Source organism: Chelmon rostratus, chromosome 11 (assembly GCF_017976325.1).
Source record: "Chelmon rostratus isolate fCheRos1 chromosome 11, fCheRos1.pri, whole genome shotgun sequence".
Classification (NCBI taxonomy): domain Eukaryota; kingdom Metazoa; phylum Chordata; class Actinopteri; order Chaetodontiformes; family Chaetodontidae; genus Chelmon; species Chelmon rostratus.
In genome coordinates this window covers 17,629,581-17,656,743 of record NC_055668.1, presented here as the reverse complement: position 1 = coordinate 17,656,743, position 27,163 = coordinate 17,629,581, and the positions used below count along the sequence as shown (strand labels likewise).

The window sequence follows — 27,163 nt, the reverse complement described above, 5'->3', positions numbered from 1 at the left end:
AGGGTTTTATTTGCGCTGAGTATTCACTGCTTAATGCAGTTAAGACAAAACAAAACAGGACAGATGACAATGACCATATAGAGGCATTGCCTGAATTTGATGATAATCAAACTATTAGAGTGCATGTAATTGCATGTATTTACACGTCACCACACCAACTATTGGTATGGCTCTGCCACAGATATGGAATAAATTGCACTATGAAGTGTTATACAGTATATGCACACATTAAATCAAAATATTGTACCAAAGCTGTCAAAGCTATCAATCTGCTTGACTCTTTAACAAGAGGACAGACTTCGGAAGCAGGATTTGCCTTCTATAAAGGTTTCCTAACCTTAATGCTGTGCTCTACCCGAGTGAAAGCTCATGACAGATGACTAGCTTTAGCACCTGCAGTGACATATGATGTCTTCCAGTCGAGACCACCATCCTCCTCTCTGTCATCTCCTCTTCACTCCACCTTCCCACATCAACAACACCAAGTCCTCAGAGTGAGGGGAAGAGAAGGATTACACACGGCTTCGCACATTAATCTGCAGCTGGAAATGTTCTCGTCACTCCATTTTGTGTGACAGTACGTGTGGATGTACAGTACGGCTGATGGAGATGCGTGCATGTGTTTGATTCTGTGGGTGCTTACAGCTGATGCACACTGTGCACAGTGTGTGTGCTAGTGTGTGTGTGTGTCTGTTTCAGGGTGTGGTTCCTCTGACTCGGTGCCAGCAGTGGTTATTATTGATTGTGCCAGGAGGCAGCTCCATCAGCAAGCCACTTATTGGGAATTATAAGCCTCACATCTCACACACACAGCAAAGTCATACAGAATTTAAAACCATTTTACCGTTTATGGCAATATACTTTATTACTGTCACCATGTAATAAATCTACTTAGTTTCTCATGATAGGAAGATACTTTCAAGATCATTTCAGATGAAAGAAATTGTGCTACAATGAAAATGCCAATTATAACATAAGATGGAATGTGAAAAATGTGTTATGTCAAGACAGACCCTTGTTGTAAGAAGATCTTGTTTGTCACTATACTATTCATGCAGGATGTGTTCTGTCACGAAGACCTTGCTGTTGCATTAATGTAAGCATTATGGAAAACAGTTGTCATGTAAATATTAAAAACTGTTAGAATTACTTTAGTTTTTGCAAAATGTTGGCTGTTACATACCTGTGTTGTGTCCATTCTTAAGAGTTTGCATGCTGCATTACCCACTAAATAGAGCTACTACTTTCAGCTTTATTTATCTTTGGACACACTTGACTTGGCTTATTTAGTGGCTATAGCTGTTGACCTAACTTCCAAACATGTGCGCACACTTATTCCTGTGCTATACTTTTGAGAGGGGGAGTTATATTTGGTGGGGATGTGGGATTTCCATATCAAAAGGAGCATTTCTCTCATCGCAGTAATCCGCTAAAGAGGCAGGCGTAGCGTTCCCGAACCAGCCGTCTGGGTGGGGGTATGCAACATCCCTGATAGTGTGGTAAAGAGTAAAGTGAGGTAAAGAGAGGTAGAAGGTGTATGAGAGAGTAATGGATACAGTAAAATAAACAGAAAGAAAGAGACCAAAGATGTACAATCAGCTGTGGTGTCATCTTGTTTAGATAATCACTGAACCCTCTGCTGAAACAGTTTTATATTTAGCCCACACTGGTTTTGCATTTTCTCTGGCAAAAACACACCAAATGAAAAATGTCTCTCTATCTTTTTCCCTTTAATTATGACATGTGCCAGCAAACAAGCCCCATATTCTGAATGTAAGATTGACAGAATATGTTACATTGACATCCTTAGTAGCTGAGTGTGTGCTGTGTATACTCTTGCCTGCAGTGTGAGGTGGGTGGGCGGGCAGGGGTAGATTGCATCTCATTGTAAGGAGACACTCTAGTACAATAGGTTATCTGTGAGGCTATCAGTCACTGTGGTCATCCATGATTACCAATCCATATTAAAAGGTTTACAGTGACTGTAATTTTTAGTAACTTACAGTTCCAGTCACTCACTAGAATTTAAGAAAAATTGGATGAATACACCAATAATAGTACAGATAGCACTGATAATCATACAAATATAATTTAGGATAGTAAGTTATATAGAAAATCGTGACTATAAAATTGATTTAATGGCGTAAGTGATAATAAGGGAATAATACTGTTCCAGGTCTGAATAAACAAAGTTTATGTGTTTGTGGATAGATTTTAAGATGTATAGGAAATAGAATGTGGGCATTTAATGACTGTGGTTCAGCAGTATTTGCTAAGGAACGGACAGAGGCAGACATTAAGCAACTAAAAACAGTCTCCAGATCTATCATTATACCAGTCTTGTCCTTGTGGCAAGGACCAGACAATGTCATGGGATCAGACTGTGATCTTTTGGCTGCAGTTACATTTGCTATTAGTGTGACTTTGATCATCCAAACACAGTCAGACACATGAAGAGATGCACAGAAATCTAATTTTGCTCACATTGCTTTCAGCCCTCTAAAACACGAGATGGAAGTGGTCAACAAAGAGTTGAGCTCTTCTCAAGATGCCTGTATCTGAATTTCCATAATCAAGACTTGTCCTCAACTTTATGCAAATGTGTCCATCCAGTGCATGAAAATCAGATCAAACTGTCAAATGAGGTAGTGCTGCTAAAACATGAATCAAGATTCTGTTACTGCCTTGCTGATCTCTCACCTAAAATGTTTCCAGAAACACATTTTGGTGTACTGTTTAGGTGCAGTATGAGAAAGTTTGCAATCCAGCAACCATGTTGGAAAACAGACGAGCCAAAACCAAATACCAACCAACTTGCAGGACGTCACCTTCCAGCCGGAGTTCTCAGTGGTCCGGTGTATTCAGTGTTTCTCTATCGTAACAGTCTACAGCCATGCTAGCAGCTCTGTGAGAGTGTCCAAGTAGGCACAGCGGTGTTTTGAGCTAAATGTTAGCATTCTAACATATGCAAAATGTCGTCATTAAAATGCTAATGCTAAGCAGATATAACATGTTCAACATCTTAGCATGCTATCATTTGATAATTAGGGCTAAATGCAAAGTACAGCTGAGGCTAACGGCAATGTCATTAGCTTTCAGGTATGTGGTCAAGAGAAAGTTTGAATTAATTTTAATTTAAATCTGATTATGGCGCCAAAGGAAAATTTAAGGGACCATCAATTAATCTTGAAGGGAGAATAAGTATGTAAATTTCATGGCAATCCATCCAATAGTTGTCGAGACACTTCAGCTAAAATCCAAAACTGTTAACCTGCTGATGGAGCTAGAGCTAAAGTTGCTAAAATTGTTCCAATCCTCTGGGGACAATTACTGTCTATATAATCTATCAGTAGCTGTTGAGATATTTAAACCGGATCAAAATGGTGGACTGATTGACACTCCCATCCACTGAGCTTGGACACTAGCAAGATTAAAAATATTGAAAGGTAAACTGATTGTGCAGCCTGCATGTGTCCTTTCAGGAATATGGTGCAGATGTCACTTGTCCACATTAATCCAAGAAGCAACACTAACAGAAAGCCTCCACTGCAATGGCTTAGGCTTTGCTAATGTGCATGTAAATCTGGGACGAAATCTGCCACAACTGTAACTCAGACATGTCACGCAGGCTGTGACTAAAGCCACCCTATAAGCCTCCACAGTGAGGTGTCTTCTCACATCCATCATGCTCGGGATCGAAAGTCTCTGATCAATGTGCTGTATGCAGAGGGCAGATAGGGCCTGACAGACAGCTCTACAGGGGGTTCCCATCCTTGCCTCATGATGGGAGGGGCGCCATACAAATCAAGCGCCCCCTTCACTAGAAATCAATCATTACATAAGATGAATGCTGCTCCCTCCGTGAAAACAACCCTCCAATGAATCATACCAAGTATCAATCCCACGACAGCCTGAGTGCACACAGTAACAGCGGATGCAACTTCTGTCTCATTTCAATTCACATTTTAAGATCGACTGGTATGTTTATCTGCAATCAATAAATGCAAGCAAGGTTGTTATTGCCCCAATCAGCTTCTCTGTGGCAGCAGCTCTTGCTATTGAAGTCATATAGGTAATATGCCAAGTCAAGCTGTACACTATGAAAATGTATTGTCAACACCCATCAGTTTGTAAAACTACATTTTCAATTAAAGAGTAATATGTTTAGTCATAGCAGCATCCCAACCGCACTCTGCTTGGTTATCTTAGCCGCCTTTTTAGTTGGTAGTGGCTGCATGGTCTGATTAAATGGGTGACACCGTGTAATTTTCTGTGCTGATGTGGTGAGAAGTAGGCCTCTGGGCCAGGACAGGTGAACCATATTCTGACTAAAATGGAGCATCACCACAAAATTTGATGCACACTGATCTAGAAATTGGGGAGGGGAAAAAGTGCTGTTGTCCGTAATTGCATGCAGACTCTGATATGGCGCAGCAGTAAATTTGTGGTTAAGGTTTAGGATGGTGGACCCATGTGTCCCCACTGTGTCCAAAGTCAAAACATGAAAACTCAGCTACCACATATAACAGCAGCGTTGGAGAGATAATTAAACAAAGATCCACAATAGACAATTTGGGAAAAGTTCAGACACACCTACATGCAAATGCATCTTGGACTTCTATCCTTATGAGGACCGTACACTAACTCCAGCCAAGCACCTAGCCATTAAAGGCCCTGGAAAGAACTGAGCCCGGATCAAAATATCCACTCAAATTCGCAAAGCTGTCCACATGCCGAATCTCTAAAAGACAGAAACACAAGACCACTGGGATGCACATGCTCAGTCTGTACAGAGAAGAGTGAGGGATTCATTTGCTGCTGTGTGCTTTCAGGTAGTGTGACAACAATGAGGGTTCCAGACCTACTTTTCACAGTAATCAGGTCAGGTCTGGACAGGTGCTCCCTGACTGATAAGCTGTGAGGATGGAGGGCTCTATTTTTACTGACAGTTTTATTCTAACGTTTAGGGAGTCATTTGTATTACTAGCCAATATTAACACACAAATGAGCATAGCAAGTAACCTGATTCTCTTCAGAGGGGCTGTAACACAATGAATCAATCAATTGGGATTTATAGTATTTAGATTTGCGGTGAAGAGAGGAGAGGAGAGGAGAGGAGAGGAGAGGAGAGGAGAGGAGAGGAGAGGAGAGGAGAGGAGGAGGAGGAATCCAGTCAACTTTTGGAAATTTAGTCAAACACTAGCATCCTTATTGTCCTCCTTATTGTTTCCCTTTTAAGGACTTTATTATATAAACAAGCAAACCAGAAAGCCTTACAGTCTTCTTTACATTTGCAAAGCTTGTGCAATTATTAAGATAATAATAAGAATTAAATGGTGCTGCACAATTAATTGTACATAGCTTGTTGAAATAATAATATTTTATCCATGCAGAGAAAATCTTCAAGCCCAACTCCAAATGAAACAACAAACATGTCCTTTGTTCATTCCCTCCAGACAGAAATATGTAAGTATTTTCTTATATGGCACGATCCACAACAGGACTTTTTTTTTTATCCTTGACCTTCTCCCACTTCCTCCTCCGCCTCCTTGGGCAGTTAGAGGTATTTGACACCTGAGTGTAAACAAATGTTGTTTTGAGGGGATTTGCTGAAGTGACTGATGCTGCTGTTTTTCCAAATCAAACATGCAGTAACACAGACAGAAACGCAGGAAAATTATTTTCTTCACATATTCACCTTCAGCCTAAATCATTTCCATCCTCCCACAAAATTCTTTTTGCTAGTTTCCCCATTTGCGGAAACGTATCACACTGACTCACTTCCTCGCGGTCAGTTAATCCACTCTGCAAATATTGTAAAGCCTTTACAAACATCAGGCTAGAGAAAATAAACATGTCATCTTATAATTGGCAGAGGCATATTCTGCTTGCCAGGGTGCAGTGTTCTTAAAAATCAATACTGTTGTATTGTATTATTCAGTGTTCGGTTCCTGGTGCAAAGCACTCCTATCACAGCTAGCTGCTTATTGTGAAAATTAATGCTGCATGCAATGCAAACATGACAGAGAGCCTATTGAGCGACTATTGATTTTTGCATTTTGATTTTCCTCTTGAAGCATCTTGCAGTTTTGTGGCGTGTGATGCAGAGCCTTTTGACTTCTCTGCACATATGTACAGTACATGAACATGCAAATATCTGTTTTGTGTGTCAGTGAAAGATGGGCTTTAAGAGACAGATGTGTGCATGTGATTAGTCTTAACATTGGCTTGTATCTAGTGAGCACAGTATAAATGGTAGATGTGCTGAAGAGTCTTGCACTTGCCTTGCTGTTGCTGACACTGCAATGTCCAGAGGCTGCCTGATCTCTCCAGTCAATCCAGTCTTGCGGTGTTTGAGCTGCCAGGGAAGCAGAGGAAGGAAGATACTTAAAGTATCAGAACAGGCAAACAGCAGACTTCCTCAGTCATGATGGTGCACCAAAAAAGCCCTTTCTGATAACTCTTATTTCATGAAATAACTACTTTTATGAAAAGATTACCACTCCCAAAGCAAGGTAATAACAATGATGATGAGATAGGACATAAAAACCCATATCATCCTGAAATTTACAGTAAACAGAAAGTAAGTGAGGTTTAGTGCCTTTAAATTAAATGGAGAGAAAAGGATTTCCCTGTGCCATGTGACGAGACATGTCTGAAAAAGTAATGAAAGAATCGACCTGAAAAGATACACTTTTTGTTTTTGCTTTGATTTCTGGCACAGATGATGAAACCTGATGAAACTTGTACTTCAGGTCAGGATTCACCTCAGACAGCCACAGATTATTGAAATGTTAAATACGGCTGGAGGGCTTTGACAAGAAACAAGTGCCTTTGTGATCAGTCTGTGCTCCCGTATGATTGATGATCTGGCTCAGTCAACTGTTGTAGTGAAGAAAAACCATTGAGGCCTCTGTTATGGAAGTCAGGTTCACTTCAGTCTCAAAGTGTAGTGCAGTAATGTAACCGCTCACTTCAGGTATTCTGACATGTTTATACAAATGCAACTAAAATTCAAAGTGTCACGTCTCCTTTTCCTCAGCTTGTGAACCAATTCACCACTGGGTTTAGGTGCAGACCATTACATGATAGTAATGGTGTGAGTTTGAATTTGGTTCATTCCTATTGTTCCATATGACCTCTCTTCTCTGCCCCAGTTTCCCAGTTGCTCATCTTTGTTTCCTATCCGACAAAGCAAAACAGCTCTGACATGTTTAGATCAATCTGTTCTTTGAGTTCTTGCTTCATTTAGACACCTGTATCTACACTGGGCTAAAAAAAAAACAAAACAAAACAAATTAGTTATAGGGCATCACAGGATTAATTAGTCTTAATGATTATAAATCCTAATTTAATTTTAACTTTTGAGGCTCAAAAAATTACATGTAATGTTATGAAACTCCACAACAGTTCAAAATCATGAACATTATTTTACTGTGGCTCAAAATAGTTCATAATTGTTTACAACAAAAAGTTTACATATTTCAAAAGTTGATATTTACCATCAGAATGAGTAATTTAATTTACATATTACACATGATCCTTTACAAATAAAAGAAATGTTAAGCTGACACTATGAAGTTTGTTTTGGGATTTATATCTGTTTTATTCCAGAATTACTTTATCTTTGATTAATTGGCAGTGTGTAGTATGCTTCATATAAAATATCCCGCATTCCCATGTAATTAAACTGAGAGGGCAAAGACAGGAAACCCATGGATGGCAGAAAATATTTGCACAAAGAAGGAGAAAAAAAAAATCATTCAAAAATCTCAGCAAGTTTTCTGCAACAAAATTACAATAACTTACAGCTCTACACTTATATGAATACTTCATGTGCTGGTGTTGACGATCAACACTGTTCGTTCTCTATAATTATAATTGTTGAGTCACGGAATGACTGAATGAGATGGCACGACCCAGAGAGCTTCTGGGTCGTGCCATTCTATCCTGGGAATCAGATGATAACGTATTCCAGTGACTCAGCACACAGCACCATTACCTACCATTACAGCTTGACATAACTTTGTTTGAAATAGCATGAAATCACATTTACCTGCTTAAATGGGCCATTAATGTCAGGATGGCATTCCCAGAAGATTGAGAGCCGGCGCGAGAGAGCTCTTTTGTTCCACAGAGGGCAGAGGGAGCGAGACCAAAGGCAGCACTCCTGAGTGAGGTGATGAGAGGGAAAATGTGAGGCAGCCTTTGTCATTTGGGACCGAAATTGGCCTGATACAAAAAGATTAAACCCTAATGGCAAAATAAAGATTCAACATGTATCGTTTTTGAATTGGAGAGGTTGTTTTTAGGGAAAAACAATCATTAACCCATGTCCCTTTGAATAACTCCTGTTTGGATATTGTAAATATGACACGTGCCTAATTTCAAATAATCATTAAACTGTCATCTGTTTTCCCCCGAGGCCCTGCTACTACATCTCTATGTCTGCATGTTGAAATATGTTGAGAAATGTGATTATGCTGGAAAGTCTGTTACCCCTCCAGCTCTTAACGTCAGTCATTGTTGTCTTGGTTAATATCATCATAATGTACTCTGCTATGTTATCTCCTTTAGTGGCCCTTCGGCAAAGGAGTTCTTTTGCTGTGCTAAGCCCTTTATACATGCTCACTCTGGCAAATAGGGACAGGAAGGCACAACACAAATCAAAGTCATTGCTTTTGTATGAACACATCACTTTAGTTATCTGCTAAAAATATTTAAAGATTGTGATTAACATGGTTTAGAGGAAAAACATCAGTATAATTCGAGGTTCCTTGTGTCGCAATAATGCCCATAAACCTCCAAAGTGCATTGATTTCAGTCAAAAGGAGCAATGATCCAATCCATGGTGCAAAGTCTATTGATGCTCTTTATATTGCAAATGTGAGCAATATTTAGTCCCTGTGGACAACCAGGAGACAAAGTGACGTGACTACTTGCCCATTTGATGGACACCAATTAAGCTGCTGTTCTGTTTTTTTCAACTCTTTTGACGGTTTGGAAAATCACAGTCATTTCCCAGCAGGAAACAAAACAACGGTTAACCGCCGACGAAGGCCCTGCACACACTTTAACAGGTGTTTCCAGTTATTCTGGTTGATTATTAGTATACTGTTTGGTAGTACTCCAAGGTGGTTTTCCCTTGTGCTAACCATGGAATCACACCAGAAAATAGCATAAATTAGCTACTTCTGTTACGTATTTCTAGCAATCCATTACCAAGTAAGCTGGTGATCCATTTTTCACAAGGTGTGTCAGAAATGCCATGTTTAAGTCAAATTGTTTCACCACAACTACAAGCAGCCGACAGGAGAAAAAGGTTCATGTCAGCCTCCAACTTGTCATCCAAGTCAGAAATATTGGGAGGTTCTAACACAAGCAATATCTCCCGCTTGAAGAAAACAGTTCACCAAGTAATTCACTTGGAAACGAATTGCTACAAATACATAACCTGACAAATGTAGCTAGTTTAGGCTATTTATCCAGTGGTAATGCAAGGTGAGCACTATGACTAACGAGGGAAAATGTGTGAACACTCACAATTCAGAATAAGGACTGTTTTTCCTGTTCTTACAATTTGCCAGCATTGTGTGAATGCAGCAAAATTCCCAATATCTCAGTAAGTTGAAAGCTGACGTGAACATTTTTTCCCACTTGGCTGCTCATAATTATGGGTGAAATGATATGAAGTGAACGCTTCATTTAAACAATTTGTACTTCCAGAAAAAATAAAAGAAAAAAGGAACTGTTTTTCCAACCGTTTCCCTTTTTTTGTGTGCTTTTCATATCCTGCAGCTGTCTCACCACCGTCCTTTCTTTGTTTTACCGCTGCCATTTCTGTATTGCTTTTTCAAATATTGGACCTGCAGCAGACATTTTTGACTTGTCAAAGCAAGAAAAGCACAGGTGTGGTTAATGGCATTAATGACTGACTACACCTGGGGTTTTCATGGTCTGAAAAAGCAACATGTCTGCTGTGAAAAATGTACTTTTTATGTACACATGCCTTTCTTCATACCTAACTACTTTTTCAAAATCACTTTTGCAGCATGAACACTCACTCCAAATTGTGAAACATGTCAAGACTTAGTTCTACTAGTATGCAATTGGGACACAGCTTAACTGAACATTTAGCTTGTCCGCAAATGAACATTAGCAAAACAAAATTATTAGTTGTTCCATCTCATGGTGGGAACAGGTAACAGCTAACCCTGTAACAGTTAATAAGTAAGCAAACCCTCTAACAGTTAATAAATAAGATAACTCTGTAACAGCTAATAATTGAGCTAACCCTGGAACAGCTAATACGTGAGCTAACCCTATGACAGCAAATAATTGAGCTAAAGCTGTAACAGTTAATAAGTTAGCTAAAACACTAACAGCTAATGAATAAGATAACTCTGTAACAGCTAATAATTGAGCTAACCCTGTAACAGCTAATACGTGAGCTAACCCTATGACAGCAGATAATTGAGCTAACGCTGTAACAGCTAGTGAGCTAACCCCGTAACAGCTAATACGAAAGCTAACCCTATGACAGCTAATAATTGAGGTATATAACCCTGTAACAGCTAGCAAGTTAGCTGACCCTGTGACAGCTAATAATTGAGCTAACGCTGTAACTGCTAGTAAGCTAACTTATAGCTAATAAATGAGCTAATCCTGTAATAGCTAATAATTAACATTCCCCTGTAACAGCTAATAAGTGAACAGCTAACCTAGCTAGCTGGCATGTAAATATTAACCAGCCCGCCGGTTACCCTCTTTTTGTTGTGTGACTCTGTTAAACACAACTAGCTGGGTCAAGCAGGCAGTCTTGTTTTCTTTCAAACAGCCTCTGGAGTTCATGTGTAAGCTAGTCCAGCTTCTTTTTCCTGTTTTTTAACAAACAGAGGCTCCTGAAGGCTCACAAATATAAATGCTGCAAAACCACCAAAATCAACCACTAAATATCATAACTGATGGCTTAAGTTAGACCAGATACACAAAAACAAGGACTCAGTAGGGAGAACCCTTCTTTTGCTTTCTGAAAATCTTTGTGTAATGTACGACAGTAATGTTACACTGATAAAGTCTTTGTGGCACAGGCTACTTTGCCACAGCACCTTGCGATCGGTCTCTCCATCTTGATAGCCAACTGATTGTCATTCCCTCATGTCTCATGAACACACACACTTCAGCCATAATAATGACTTACCTTCCTTTCCACCTCCCCTCCTCGCCTCTAAAATTGCCATTAACGCCTCTCCATCACCATGGTATCCATAGCTCTGAGTTTAATTTTAGCAAAATGGGTCATAGCAGGTCAACAAAACAAAGATGCTTTCAGTGGCTGTTTCAAGAGTTGTGTACCAGCATTATAGTACCGCTGCATCATCATCATCATCACAGCCAGCGCTGCAACTCTGTCTGCAATTGCTAACTCGTGGCATTTTGATATTTAGAGTAATTGGTGGTTTAGAATTTCACTGATAAATTACTGTGACCGTATGTCATACTCTCACAAATATGCACTAAAATTGTTAAGCAAATCCAGCATGCCACATCTTAACTACTTGTGGAAATTCCAGTTCTATAGGCATGTAAAAATCGTGTTTCTGAAACAGTATTTAAGTGGCTGAGACAAACACTATTATTAATTGTTAAACCTTACTTCCCCAGATTGAATGGTTTAGTTGTTTAATTTAGAGGTAATACCCCTCGGACTCCTCACCTCTTCCAATATCCCTTTTAAACTGGACATTGGAAGAGGGTGAAAGATGGTGCCAAGCCTTCCTAATGGCATTTCAGCTTGAGAGCCGGTTGCTGGATGTTGCTTTGTTTTTCTGTGTTGCTATCTATAATCTGTGAGAATATGCGTGTCACAAGAAATTGGTCGCACTCTCTGCTTGTCACAACCTGCACCGTCAATCACTGTCCAGCGTGGCGTGACTTATCGATACAAGCTGTTTGTTTTTCTCCCTGGATCTGACAGGTCACGTATTTCCCCCCACCGGATAAAAGCTACCCAGTGCAAAGGCAACGAAATGACCCTTCTTTTTAGAGGGAAAGTATCATCTCTCTCTGTTTGTCTCCTGTATACCCACACAAACACACGCTGAAACACATGGCTGATTCGGGACTGCTGTTCTGCCAGCAACATCATCACTCTCCTTCCCACCCTTGTCTCCATGGAGACAAGCTTCCAGAGCTGGCTGGTTCCAGACCGTTGTGAATCAGCACAGACTAAAAAGGGAAGGGGGGGGGGGGGGTCTCTTTGTGTTTAAACATGACTAAAAGAACACTGTGAGCTCCGTGTTATCTTAGTCCCCATACTGAGGTGATCAAGATCATTTTCACATCTGCATGCAGATGTGAAAATGATCCGGGAATATTCTGATAAAGATGTGTAAATTTGACATTTGTGTTGCCGTCAGTGTAATCAAGAGTCTTTGCACAGCTTCTCTTCAGCTACCATTATGATAGCCACATAATATGACTTTGATCTGCTAGTGGGTTTTCCCTTTGTTTATTTTCATGCACAGTAAATAGTAGTTTCCTCTTTATTTCATTCACCCAAACATATGAGACAACACCGTAAAATGCAGTAGGTGATCATGTTTTACTGGTTTTGTTGACATGATTGACCTCCAGCACAACATTCTGCATGGTTTTATTAACTGGATTTCTGCATTTTACCTATTTCACAACTCTATCAAATAACCTTGACATGTTTTCATGACGTCAAAGTCAGCAGCTTGCTTGCGTCTGCTGTTTTTCTTCACTGTGGGACTAAGGGCTTGAAAGGCTTCCATGGACTTCCCATTAAAAACAACAGGAATGGCAACATCGGTCTTTGTGTCAGTCGGCTGCTTTGGTCCAGACTGAAATATCTCACCCTCACTCTGAAATATATTCACTATTGTTTCACTACATTTTCAATATTTTATTGTGGTACAAATTTCCGTTTGTGAAAATGCTGTCTTGTTTAGTTGAATCTTTCTATTTTTTATGTGTGCTTTGTTTTTGTTATGTATCTGACAATGTTGTCATCTTTGTTCTAATAGCATTTCACAGGCCTCTCCTCCACTCCAGCGTCCACCTGTAGGGTCTGAGTCTATGGTCCCCTTGGGGGTAGTTGTTATCATCACTGCCTGATCGCTGCCTATGCTGAGCTTAGTCCTCGTGGGAAGCAATGAGCCTATACACCAAATATCAAATGCTGCACATATTCTGCATTCAAATAATGACCCATTGAGTGATATTGGTTTGCCTTGCTGATTTTAGACTTTCTTCTTCTTCTTAGTCTTTTACCTGTAGCACTTAACTACATCTTACACCTTTACTCCCCACAACATAATACAACAACCCCTTCAAAAGCATTGAGCATTTCTAAGGACAGCAGACATTATGACCCCTTCATTTGTGAGCTCCATTTCTCAAAGCAAAATCCACAAGAAGATGCTGCTGATTGCTGATGTGCTCAGAGGCTGCAATGATGGAAGAGGATGGCGAGTCCGTGAATTTTAGAAACAGGATGCCCAATTAGCACTACTTAGAAAGAGAGATGGAGCAGAAAAACAGGTAGGGTAAGGTCATGAGTAGGCAGAGAGCAAAGGAGAGTGCAGAAAGAAGATGGGTCTGCTAAAAATGCCTCTCTCTCGGTTGTTGAGTCAAGGAAATGTCTTCCTGCTGTGTGTCAGGGCTGCAGAAAGACATCCAGAATCAGCTCTAAGCCTCCATGATAAATGCACTAACAGCTGGACGCTTCCACAGTCAGGACAATGTCGGAAGTGTTTAGCGAAGTTGGTTTCAGACCGGATGCAATGGATCTGCTGGAGCGCTTGTGTGCGTGTGTGTGTGTGTGTGTGTGTGTTGTGAAGTTCACAGAGAGGAGCAACGGAAGAGAAAGCTTTCATCAGCTTAACACCTTCACCTTAACTAGAAGTCTGAATGGGTACTCTGTGTTCATCACATTTATAGACACACACACACACAAGCATGCATACAGTACACAGATGCATAAAAATAAACGCACCCGCGCACGAAGCATGCGTTCATGCCATACCGCGTGTGTGTACAATTACAGAGGAAGTGGACCTCATTAAAGGTCAGAGGACACAGAGAGATTCCTGGGAGTGTGCTGAATGCAACGCAGGGCCACAGTGTATAGAGGGAGAGACCAAAGGAGGCTGTTTTCCACTCCTGTCAACATTCTGGACTTTTAAGTATAACTGTGAGGGTCTGTGGTGCATCAGAGCTTCAGTGGTGTGTGTGAGTGAGCAGGAAATGACCACAGCCACTGTAAGCTCAGATTTTCCCATATGACACTGACACTGGTGACTAGTTTTTCATCTCCCCCCAAAACCAACAGCTAATAATTTTGTTTTGCTGTGGTCTTTAAAGCTCACATAAATCTCCTCCTGGTCACCTCAGCACAAACAGAGATGGTCATCGCATCTTTGTCATAACATCCAAATGCTGTTTATGTGGTCCCGGTGATGGGAGGACAACTACTCCTTTCAGAATTTGCAGGCACAAAGCTGGGCACATTCTTGGGGTCAGTGACAGTTGATGGTTGAGAGTGATGGCTGCTTAGCTCGCAGTCATGCTGATTAGAGAGCTCGAGCAGAGAGCACTTTTTTGGAGATGCTGGGGCTGCAAATGACTGTTTTCCAGACTTGTAGGTATTGTGGGTTTCTTATAATTGGTCTCAGGCAGGTCTAGGCGCAGACCTGGTGAGAGCTGTCAACAAACAAAAAGAAAAACAAGCTGCCCATCCACAAGCTGTCATCATTACTGGAAGATGAAAAACAGGTTGAACAAAGCCGCGAAGCCTAAAGTGAACACAGCCCAGCCCAAATGATTAAAGGAGACTGCGCTCCTTTTGACGTAACCGAAGCAAGCACAGACGAAACAGATCACAAGTGGCATACAGGGCCGAGCAATGCAACGTGAAATGCCAAACCTCTGAATGGCCTGAAGGCAGGTACATTTTTGTGCCCCATTAACTATGAAGTTCCCCTTCAAACGACTAGGGCGAAACATCAGTGGCTTTGCCGTCGGCTCTCTCCTCGCCTTGAGAACGGGATGCAAATGCTCACACATGTCACACATACAAGTGGACGTGTGTGCACACATACATGCGTGCACACATGCCTGCAGTGCATGTGGAAAAAGACCTGTGAGTGCGCAAGACATGGACAGACTGTAATTGTTAGAAGGAATCAAGCAAACAAATGATGTCATTATCTCAAAGCACACTAGCTTGAATATTATTACCATATCAGTGGGAGGCAGTTGGCATTCTTGCCTTTCGTAGCTATGGGCTCACAAGTGAGAAAGAAAAAGAGACGCCATTGTTATTCTCATACAGCTGACATTTTCGCTGTCACACATGCAAAGTCACAGTAAGAAAGTCATTCACACTGTTTAGGTATTTTCGTCGTGAAGCAGCGTCAGGAATACCTCTGTGTTTTTCTAGCGAAGGCAATCCCTGAGGGCACTCCTCTGTGCCGCTAATGTTTTTTTTTTTTTTTAAAGCATTAGTGTACAGGAGGCATACAAATGATCATGCAGAAACATGATGAGAGCAGGAGGAAGGCTGTAATACGGGGTCCCCATGGCAACCACACAAAACGGCATGCACTCACCATGGCAACAGAGCTGGCGAGGGAATATAGCGGAGACAGCGTTGGAGCTGGTGCTGGCCTCTGGCTGTTTGAAGTGAGACATGCGCGCCAGCAGCACAGCATCAGCGAGTTATTCACTCACACTGAAACATAAACACTAACATATTACTTGTGTGAATAAATACCGGCACTGACATCGACAGTGCGCATTTCAAAACATGGAAAATTATTCTATCGAGGACCTTGAAACTTAAGCTGCGTTAACCAATATTTTCATATTAACCATGGATCAAATGACTATGTCACTTGTAGAGAAAGTAACACCCAGCTCTGCAGGTCCTCTGAGCTCTATGGTGCATTTTAGCATCTTTCAGCTTTGTTTTGGTTCTTCTTTACTGTTCTGGGTCACTCGCAAAGCCTCATCAACCTTGTTTCCAGCTGCACGAGACAGCTGTTTCCAGCAAAACAAAACAAAAATCTCTAAAAACTCACTGTACACTGCCTGCCCAGCACCGAATGGTAGAGGGACATAAAATTAGCAACGACCAAACAAAATTGAGCATTTAGCAGCAAAAGAGGCTCATTTATGTCCTTAGGAGTTGGTGGGACAGCTTGGGATAAATAAAGTATATCTATCTAAAAGGAGAGGGAATATTGGACTAGCATTTGCTCAGCTGTCAGAAACATGATTCAAAATGAATGATGATGTTAGCTGGATAAAACTGTTTGCTCACATGTTCACCATAACTGCATACGTGATAATATTTCATTTTTTGACATTTTGTGAAACAAGCTTAATCGCTTTCTGGTGGAGAGTCAGATGAGAAGATTGAGGCAACTCCCATACTCCCATACTGTAGTTTCATACTAATAAGAAGCTACAGCCAGCAACTGATAAGCTTAGCATAAAGAGTTGGTTGAAACAGGGGCAAACCTGTCCCATCCTGAGCTGTTCCACCACCCTTACCACTGTCCACATACCCCTTACATTTAGACAAGGATGCACACATTTTACAGGGGGTTAAATTATATTAAGTCTTAAAGTTATGCATGAGCCTCTTTGATTGGCAGCTAGCTGCTAGGTTCCAGTGACCAGGCTTCATTTGGCCATTCTCCAAAGGACAGTAGTGCAGGAGCAGAAACACACAGCCATCACTCTGTTCCTATACAGTGGAGGTATGTCATTACATACAGTGCAGTAGGCCTTGGCTAATAGAGCCACAGACGGCTCACCTGGAATGACAAATAGCCCAACACAACTGCTGATGCTTCAAGGCCACAGTCGGCTGTACTGTAAACGATAATGGTTTCCCTGCCAGACAAGGAGAAACCCCCAGAACATACATCATCATTCTGTTACTGCTGCTGACGCTCCTGGTTTAACACAGGGACATTGCAACTACATTTTCTCACAGTGGTTTAAATGTACCATTCAAGACAAGTTTCATCACCTATGGACACCCATCGAGATAAAGAATTTACCATAATTTTTAAATAAAAACAAGTAAACGTCCTCCCAAAGCTCCAAAAATCAAAATCATTGCCCACAAATGAGGCGTGATAATGCTGCACATCAAGTGGGCATTCCAGAGAAGAATCTGTCTAATGAGGTTGGTTGTCAGTGACTTTTTTTTTTCCTTTAATCAGTGCTTTAATTAAACACTGAAACACAAAGAGACACACAGATATTAATCACTCTGGTTTAAGCTGCTTTTCAATTCAGCAGCCATTAAAAGTTGCACCGCTTGACTGGGTTCGACGTCAGCTGAGGGTGGAAGGAACTGTGTCACTGTGAACTCAGGAGACCTTGTAGTCAAAAAAAAAAAAAAAAGTTTCTTGAGTGTCTGTGGGAGCTCAGATGAGATTTTAAGTGCAACATATGCAGAATGAAAAATCCAGGCTGCTCAAAGTATAAATTTGTCCTTTGTGTTTCATGGAATAGTTGGCAAACCATATGCTTTTGAAATCCTTTGACTTGAAGATGTGCATAATTTCCCTACATTGATATTCAGCCACCCCGGAGCGAGACTGTCTGCTGGAGCTGTCTGCTCAGTGGGATAATCGGAGCGGGTGGGTGTGGCAGAGGGCTAACTGGCAATAACAAGACCGCAGACCTGGCTCAATGTCTCCATCTAGTGATTAAAGGAAATTTAACAATAACAGGTAGATTTTTTTCACATTATGAAGCAGTCATGGTCACGTTGCTTTAAAAGGTATTTCCCAAGCACAGTTTTTTCTTGTATTGTCTAATTTCAGTTCTTCTATATCTTCTATAGGTGGAGAAATGTACACTTCTCACTGAGATAATGCAACCTTTAAACACCCATCAGACCCATACTAAGATTTGGCTGATTTTTAAGGTTTTTCCCTAATATCTATAATACGAATGTGGCTAACCTTAGCACAAGAGTGTCATCATGTGGTGAAAAAGTAGTACTACAACAGGGTGGTGATTCCCTGCAAACGTGTGACGATGATGCCAGGTGACAGCATCTGATTTATTATTCCATTAAAGCCATTACAAGAAATTACTCAGATTGCACATTTGTATTTGTTTAAAGTTTTCACATAACAGGGTCATCTCTATGAATGATCACATTTGGCACTGGCTGCATGGGAAGTTGGGGGTGGTTGTAGCTGGTTAAAGCAAACTCATTATTAGCATGAATGGTATTGGAGTGTGATAGTCGTAATTAGAGATAATATATAAGGATTATATGACAAAATTTGTAATATAGAGAACAATGCAAACTGTTGCATGCATACCTCCTTTGTGACATAAATAATTCAGTCAGCAAGTTGATTTATTCAACAGACCAAATATGATTCATTACATTTCATTAGCAAGTTGTCCATGCAACAACTCCCTCATCACACCCATATACTATTATATCACTCTAGAAAATACATACACACAAAGGACAGACTCATCTCAGTGGTCATATATTATCAATATTATTATGCACAAAATATAAAACTAGCATCTGTCTTTGACATCAATACATAGTGGCTGCAATATTACTTCTCTTGGACAAAAGATTTACACATTTATACACACAAAGTGGTTACTATGCAGTGCATAGTTTCAATAAATTCTTCCCATCATGATATTGCATAATAAATATAATCGGTCTTTTAAGACTTGTTATGATTCGGACACATGTGCTGCCAGAGAAAAGACTCAAACTCAGCTAAAAACAAATAAGAAAAACCTGGAAGAGTGCGTGCATGTGCATGTGAGCGCATGAAATGATGAAAGAAACAAACGGGTGTAAGAGATGACCTCCTCGAAGGGCTACTGTGCATCTGTGTGCGTGCACTCGTGTCTGTAATGTGATTAAGCCATTAACAGACCCTGAGATCTAACCCGTATCCTGCCAAACAGCCGCGTCTGTCACCAACAGTGTACATGCAGAGTCTCAAACGGGCCAAACCAACCAGCTCGCAAGAAATTTGGCTGTATAGTATCTGTCAGTCAGGCTAACTGCTTTGTTAAAACATCTGAGGCAGGAAAGGGTTGAGCCCTGCTACTTCAATTAAACACTGCCAACATTAAGCAATAACAACTGTGTCATAAAATCATGGTAAAGAAGGTTATCTTGTTTATGGATTCTTTAGTCATACATTCTGAAGTTGTAATCATGACCTTTGCACCTCCTTGAGGAGTTAAATACAACCGTCCAGCAGGTGCTGTATTCCTGTTTTTACTCCTATTGTTGCCAGTGAAAAACCGGAGTGGATGTTCTCTGTTATCTGTTTTTCCATGTCATACGTATCATCTCTCACCAGTTACTAGAGTCTAAGCTGCTGGTTACACTGTAGCCATTTCAGATGTAGAGTGGCAGTACATGGGTATAAAACTTTTTCACACAGCAATAAGATGATATCCATGTGGAGAGGGTGCGGTTCTGTTTCAAAGAAATAATCCACTTTATCTGTCCTCCACTGGACTGAAGACTCTGGTGTTTTTAAGATGTACTGCGAGGAAAGCTCTGACCTGTTTGGTTTTCAAAGGGAACCCCCTCAGAGTTAAAGGTCTAACTCATCTGCCTTGAGCGATGACGCCTGTTTCACACGACGACGGCCATCAGGAAAGCAATGACGCAAATGTCTCCCACTTTGTGCTTCACACCTCTCCATTAATCAGCCTGCTATCGGGCTCAGTTCAGGTTGGGTCAGCCCAACAGCGCTTCAGGGAGCAGTGACGCAGCCTTCAGATTATCTGTACAAATATCGTTTGTCTCCATCATTCATCGTCTTTTGTTGCCTCTAACATTTTCTCTCTGTTTTGCTCTTTGCTCCTCTGCTTTGGTTGCTCCTCTCTCGGCCCTCCTTCCTTCACTTTTTCTCTCGCTGAGCTCTCTCTCTCAGTGTTGCAAGAGGAAGTTGGTTGCCATGTTGATATCGTTATTTGAAGCTCTGAGGGCCTCGAGGGCATCAATCCTGGAAAAGCCCATCTCCACTAACCTTGCAACCTGTGGGGGAAAAAACAAACAAACAAAAACATCAGTTGGAGACATCAGCTAAGACAGCATGAAAACACTGCAAAGGACCACAGAATAAGGGCACGTGTGTGTATATATATACACATTCAGAAACACAGAGGCCAATACCCACCTGCTCCTCTGCGACTGGAGAGTTGTCCAACAGTGGCTGCTGTGTGGATGGGGGTGTCTGAGCCTGGGGCCGGGGCTGCATTGGAGGTCGGTTCTGACCTCTTTGTCTCAGGGAGGGGAACAACCTGGTCCACTGTAACAACCCAGACTATACACAAACACACACACACAGAGGCAGAATCACGTACTTTGTACATGTTTAGAGATCATACAGTTAATACAAGTGCAATTACTGATGCTCAAAGTGAATTCCGTTCTGACACTGTGTGTGAGTTTGTGTGAGTGTGTGTTTATGGGGGTCAGTCTGTGCTGTAGTGCAGCAATAAGTCTTTGTCTGCGCCCATCTACCTGTGGCTGGTGTCTGGCGTTCCTCCTGGCCTCGTTGTATTGGGCCAACAGCAGCTGTTGGTCGAGCAGGTCCATCCTTTGCTGCCGCTGGATGTCCAGAGTGGCACCCATCCCCAGTGGGGTCTCACTGCTTGGCTGGGAGCCTTGATGACCACAGATGTTAATGACACATTAATAGGCAAAGTGTAACAGACCTTAGTTTTACTTCTCCTCCAGGCCGATGAAGGAAAGTGAAAAAATATGAAGGAGAATTTAGTAGATGTGAATGTTGGAAGTCATTCTGCATCACAGCACTGTTCAAATGCCTAAAATGTACACATATTATTGTTCCTCAACTAGACAGAAAGAGAACAACTACCTGTCAGGCACTGCAACACTGCTCACTGTGCAAAGGATCTGAACAAGACTTGTGTAAGTGGTTACTAACTGTTGGACTTACTTGAAAACAGCGGCTCCAGAATATAACGTCCAATACGCGACACCCAGGTGGGTACAAAGAGGAGCTTCTGTAACCAGAGAACATTGGAGTGGTACAGTCCGCCTGAGATCTGACAGAGACAAAAAAAAGGGAAAAATATATATTTTGAAGTCACAAACAATGTATTAACAACAATAATAAAAATGTATTTGGATAGCACCTTGTGCTTTACAGCACAGAAATTACTTGCACCAAGTGAAATAAGATGGAAAATGACAGTTTCCCTGATCTCTATAAGTTTTCTTTCAGCTGCTGCTGGGAACCTCCAATAAACCAGCAGAACACCATCACAGTGTTCTTGAAGGCAAATAGTGAACAAGTAATTTAACAATGTAGCTTGGTCCCTGCCAATTTAGGGCTTTGTATACAAAGAGGAGGACCTTAAACTAGACCAGTGCAGAGCAGCTGAAACTGGACTCGTGTGCTCTCTCCTCTCGGTTCTGCTTAATAGCTGAGCTGCAGAGTTTTAAATCAGCTGAAGTCAGTCTGTGTTTTTTGTGAGGCCGTACAGTAATCGAACTGGATTGAAATAAAGGCATGAATCAGTTTTTCAGCATCTTTTTGATTCATAAATGGTCATACTTTAGCTATGTTGGAAAAATGAAGTTCAAGTCAACTTGTTGATGTGGGACTTAAGCTTTGATCTGAGTCTAGGACAACAACAAGACTTGCAACCTCAGATTTAATCCATTTCCCCAAATTATCAACCATTATATCTCTTTTTGTGTTAGGGCTGACTACTAGGATTTCAGTTTTGTCCTTGCTCAACTTTAAGTTATCTCTAATCATTTATTTATTGTCAAAAGACAGTTAGTAATGGAGTAAGAATGAAAGATCAATGAGACTTGAATGAATTTGGCTACTCACCAGTCCACTCAGTGCAAGGAGCCACATGAAGGGGCTGGAAGTCAACAGCTGTAGCACAGAAGGAGGAGAGAGGGAGACAGAAACAGTGAAGATCAGGCTAGTTGGAAAGCAAGTATCCTGAAGAATTCAGAAACAGTTAAAGCAAGAGCAAAATTATACATACATACACACCCACACTAACAGAACACAGGCTTACCTGCAAGCCTACTATGTAGACCAGAGACTTGTTGGTGATGTGGATGTGGCCCAGGACCTGGGTGACTGGCATGCTGGGGATCAACAGGTAGAAAGGCACAAACAGAGAGAAGACTGGAGCGAGCCTGCGGGAGAAGAAGATGATGAGATGACAGGAAAAGACACAGAGGCTAACTTGTCAGTGTAATTAGTAGATTTTGCTCTATGCATCTCAATACAACCAGACAATAACATGGGCTTTTGGAACTACTTACTTTACCATCTAACTCTTTCTCAATGATAAGTTACTATTTCAAAACTGTCAGGCCATTTTTATTTCCTTCCTTTTGTGGAGGTGGATTGAACACTGCTGTCACAGTCCACCACTATCTAAATACCATACACTCTAGTATAATGCAGGGAAGGGATTAAGAAATTAAAAAATTAATACAGTTTAAGGCTTACATGGTGATATGTGGGATGAAAAATGGAGATTTTCCACTTCAGTGATGCTTGATTTGAACTTTGCTTCAACACATCATAAACCTAACTAAATACCAGGGTATTCATATTTTAATTGCAGCATCCTCGTGGCTGTAAAGCTGTCAAAACAGCTGTTCCCTTTTCAGAGGTGCAGCACATGCATTAGTGAGCCACAATGACCAAGCTACTCACAGTCCTGCAGGCAGTTCCTCCACCTCATATTCAACCAGAAACTGAAAAGCCTGGGCCAGCAGGAAGTCCATCAGCGCAGACAGATACCAAGTACCTAACAGGAAGGACTGAAATGAAGAAGAGAACCATATATGATGGTTAGAACTACACACACCAAGAAAACCAAACATCAAACATTTCACGAACACAAAGTCAGTGCCAAATGTTGATTACACAGCGAGGTACTGCTTCGTGACAGATGAGGAAGTTGTGTCTCTTCTTCCCTAAAAGATGTATCTGCTGCACAACTGAAACAATGATCTGATCATCAGTCAAAATCAATGATCATACTTTTAAAGCTTTAACAAAAAGAATGTAACATTTTGTTTATAAAAGTAACTGGAGATTAAATAATCAACAAAGAAAAACTTGGTGTTACAGAACATGTCAGATGTGTGACACAGTGGCAATTTATCATGCTGAATCTTTCCATTCTAGGTTTTTGGCCAATCTAGCTCAGCTAAGAATTTCAGTGAGTTTCTAAATTTAAATTTGCACTCTGTGTGTCCATCTCCTTTTGGTTTTGGTACTTACAGCAAACTTCCTGGAGCCAAACCTCCTCTCGAAGATCCGGAAGTTGTAGATGAGCAGGCTGCTACAGAAGGCGTCCTTCACGTCTAGACAGACCAGCCGGCCACACAAAAACCTCCACACCTGCAGCACAGGGGGGAGCAAAGTTATACAACCACACGTACACTTAATGCACAGCAGAAGATAGACGACTCTATGACTTTGTGAAATAACAGCATATGCAACCCAAATGTTGTGCCCCATCTCACATCAGACCCATGAAGATGTACAGAATTGCAATGCCAAATCATTTTCAAAAACAGATCAGTCTACATCCCCTTAGCATCTTTTAAACTGCATCTCATGGTCTTCATCAGCGAATGGAACTGGCTCACACTTGATCATGTGACCTGAGTATGGCAATCACTCTGAAAGCTCAGCTAAGAGGTAGCTAGTGGACTTTGAGTCAAAATGATGTTGTCAAGCTATTCCCATGGTCAAGAATGAACTTTCAGGCTCATTGTTAATACAATATACCAGTCATAAAACACAGCAGATTATCCCTCTGCTTTAAACACTTACTTTTCTGAAATCATTGCCTCTTGTTGGACTGGGGCTAAGCCACAGTGTATCACTGTGTTTTTATAAACTCTGGTCCTTATGATGGTTAGAGGGATAGTTTGGATAATCTGAAGTATGGTTGTATGAGGTACTTATAAATACATAATATAACTTACAGCAGACGTCGACATGCCTCCAGTTTGGAGGAGCAGCAGGAGTACCGGTGTACAAAGCTAAGCAATGTACTGCTGTAGACTGGGGCAGCCACAAAATGTATTTTACCCACCTAAAAAGAGCCCTCCTAAAATATCAACATCAGTTTAAGCATACGGTATGTTTGGAATATTTTCATTGCTTCGAAGCTTCAGCTTCCGTCAGACAGACCTTTCTGACGGAAGCTGAAGCTCTCAAACATCGCTCTCTCCAAAGCCACAGTCCAAACCGAGTGCTTTGACAAAAACAGTCATTTTTACCTTGCAGAACATGGGAGTTGCTGGACTACGGCTGCATTGATCGGTTAGTTTGTTTGTGTTATTGTAGGATTTCTGCGTTTTAAAGGCTTAGTTAGGATTCACTGAAGGCACACAATAACACAAACAAACTAACCGGTCAAGGCAGCGGTAGAACAGCAACTCACATGTTCTGGAAGGTAAAACGACTGTTTCTGTCACAGGAGTCTGGTTTGGTCTGCTGCTTCTCCAAACCAGGGGTGTGCCAACCTCCTTCTATTGAAGGTAATACACTGACTATTGATAAGTACCTCATACAAAACCCACTTGAATGGGTTAATTAATTAATGTGCTTATTCTCTCCAAAGGAAACAATGTGTGTCTACAACAAAAACATGGCACCCAGAGACACATATACACACTGCCTGGGGATACTGGGCGTTGGATTTAGCCCCTCACCTCTGCGTCCCACTCACTGACAAACAGACAGATGGGAGGCATACCTGGTGCTGCTGTGTGACAGCCTGGAGGTTGTACACGAACAGTTCCTGGTACTGTGGCAGCAGGGTGAACATCACAGTCAGCCCATTGAGAACCAGCAGGAGGCCTTTAGACAGAGGAGCCTTGTCTGCACACACACACACACACACACACACACACACACACATACACATACATATATATATATATATATATATATATAGATCACAACAAGAAAGTGACACGATCGCCTTTTCCAATGAGCAGCTTCGCATATTTTCAGGTATATTAAGAAAGAGGTGTGTTGTTGGGAGAAGCGGCTAATGTGTACGTATATAGAGGCAGAGGAGACATGTCATTCCGTTGTAACGTTAACACAAGTTTAGCTAGTTGCTCAGACGATGCCCTTTCATCAAACTTGGGTTATTTTTAACGATGACCCCAAAGTCGAATCAACCGTCTAAACGAAAGGGCAAAATGAAATGTTAGGTTGTTAATTACTCCAGTTAAACACAGCTGTGACTGGTAGATACTGGCTCGAGTAAATGAATGACAGTCGAATGCTAGTAGCTGTAAGCTAGCTGTTACCGTTGAAGCTAACGGGGGAGGCGGCGAGAGGGCTGCGAATGCACGGCTGTCGTTAAACGGTACATCCGCGATACTTACAAAGGCCCCGAGAGCCGGTGGTGGTAAACATGGTGTATCGGTGAGTTATGGGATCCAGACGAAGGCCGACGACGCCAAGGCAGCGCGAAAGTAACACTAAAACACCGAAATAAAGTTGGAGAGAGGATCCATGCTGGGCAGATACGGAGAAAGAGACGGGGGTAAGGGGAATCTCCTACAGGAGCCCGAGAAGCCCAAAAGGTGTTCCTTCTCAGTCAGCCGAAACTAGGCCGAAACTGGCCTGTTGAGGGCGCCATTGCGCCATGTGGGGACGAGATGAGGCTCACAGACGTTTCACAGATTACCTTACCTGCACGACGTGTTTCCATGGAGGGTCTTTAATACCGAGGAAAAGACTAAAAATGTAGAATATCAATAAATTACTTCGACATGTGACTGAATAATAAAAAAATCATTGCTTGTTTTTAAGAGTTTAGATCAGCAAATTATCTTACAAACAAAAATACTTGTAAAGTGCTTTATTGATAAAAACAAAAAAGGAAAATTAATGCTACTACTGCTGCTTCTGCTAATAATAATAATAATAATATTAAAATGAATAATAACAAAAAGGAAAGGAAACAAAAACACAATGTAAATGAAAAAGTAAAGTCACAGTAAAATAATAAAACATTCATATAAGATACCGTGGTCATAAAAAAAACTAAAAATGTGTTATTACGGTAAAAATGAAACCACGGGAGAGCTGAGGAGAGCAAATTATTTTAAGCAAACCTGTGAAAATGTTTAATGACAGATCGCCGCCCCGTGGTCCACACCACAGTGCATGAGCAGGAGCATCTCCATCTGTAGACTCTGAGTGCTGAGTGACCACTAAGCAGTCCGCACCCCCAGGTTCGAACCACTGATCTACCCCTGCAGCTGGGATTTAGTGTCTTGCTCACAGACATTTCAGCAGGGATGCTGTAGCCAGATGATCCTCCAGATGAAGGTCAGTCTCCTTACCCACGATGCCACCCCGCTGTTCTCTTATGTACCTCAGATGGGGCACTCCCAGGCCCTGAAGCACTGGTCTAATGCTGTTTGATCCTTAGCCTTTGCTTCCACATATGACCATTTGCTCAGTATGTGTTTATGGGTTGGATATGCATAGAAGCGGTAGACAGGGAGTGTTTCATGTCTTGAAAGCCATGTGGTCAGCTTTCTGACAGAGTGGTAACAGTGTTAATTATGCTTGGGGCCTTGAGCAGGATGTGGCTGCACAAAGTCCAGATTAATGACTTTTTCTTATGGTCCTCTGGCCTCATGCACACAGTGTCATATCTTGTCAAGGTCCAGACTTCCTTTGCAGGGGCCCTGCTTTGTCTTACACTACAGGCTGCCAGTTTTATTCACATCAAACCGTGTGTATACCTTCATCCCTGGCTGTGACTGCGCCTGAGCCAATTGATCCAATGCTTATGTTACGTCCAAGTACATTTGAAAAGATATGGCGAACAGCTGTCTAATAGTGTTGCATTTCCCCATCATCCGCAGATGCAGTTGCGTGTTAGTTCCCATTGGTTAGTTCCCACCCATTAGGTCTATTTGGCTGCCTGTGGTCAGATGTGACTGCAAAGCAGAGCTCAGGAACAGCTTGCTAATTGTGTTTCAGACCTTCTCTGTCACTGATGTAGGAGCGAGGTCTAAAAAGGTTGCTTTGCCCCTGTTCTCAATCAAAGATAA

General features: G+C 41.5%; 1 protein-coding gene across 1 annotated transcript; it reads right to left on the bottom strand.

The window, feature by feature from the left end:
- Positions 1-18,400: 18,400 nt before the first annotated feature.
- Positions 18,401-25,633, bottom strand: ubac2 (UBA domain containing 2). The gene is made up of 10 exons (XM_041947692.1): positions 25,478-25,633; positions 24,835-24,959; positions 23,346-23,465; positions 22,773-22,879; positions 22,120-22,243; positions 21,924-21,971; positions 21,018-21,126; positions 20,579-20,721; positions 20,232-20,378; positions 18,401-20,089 (listed from the first exon to the last, which is right to left on the bottom strand). Exons 1-10 carry the CDS (start codon positions 25,506-25,508, stop codon positions 19,982-19,984), a joined length of 1,062 nt encoding a protein of 353 aa, XP_041803626.1. The 5' UTR covers positions 25,509-25,633; the 3' UTR covers positions 18,401-19,981.
- Between the last annotated feature and the right edge of the window lie 1,530 nt (positions 25,634-27,163).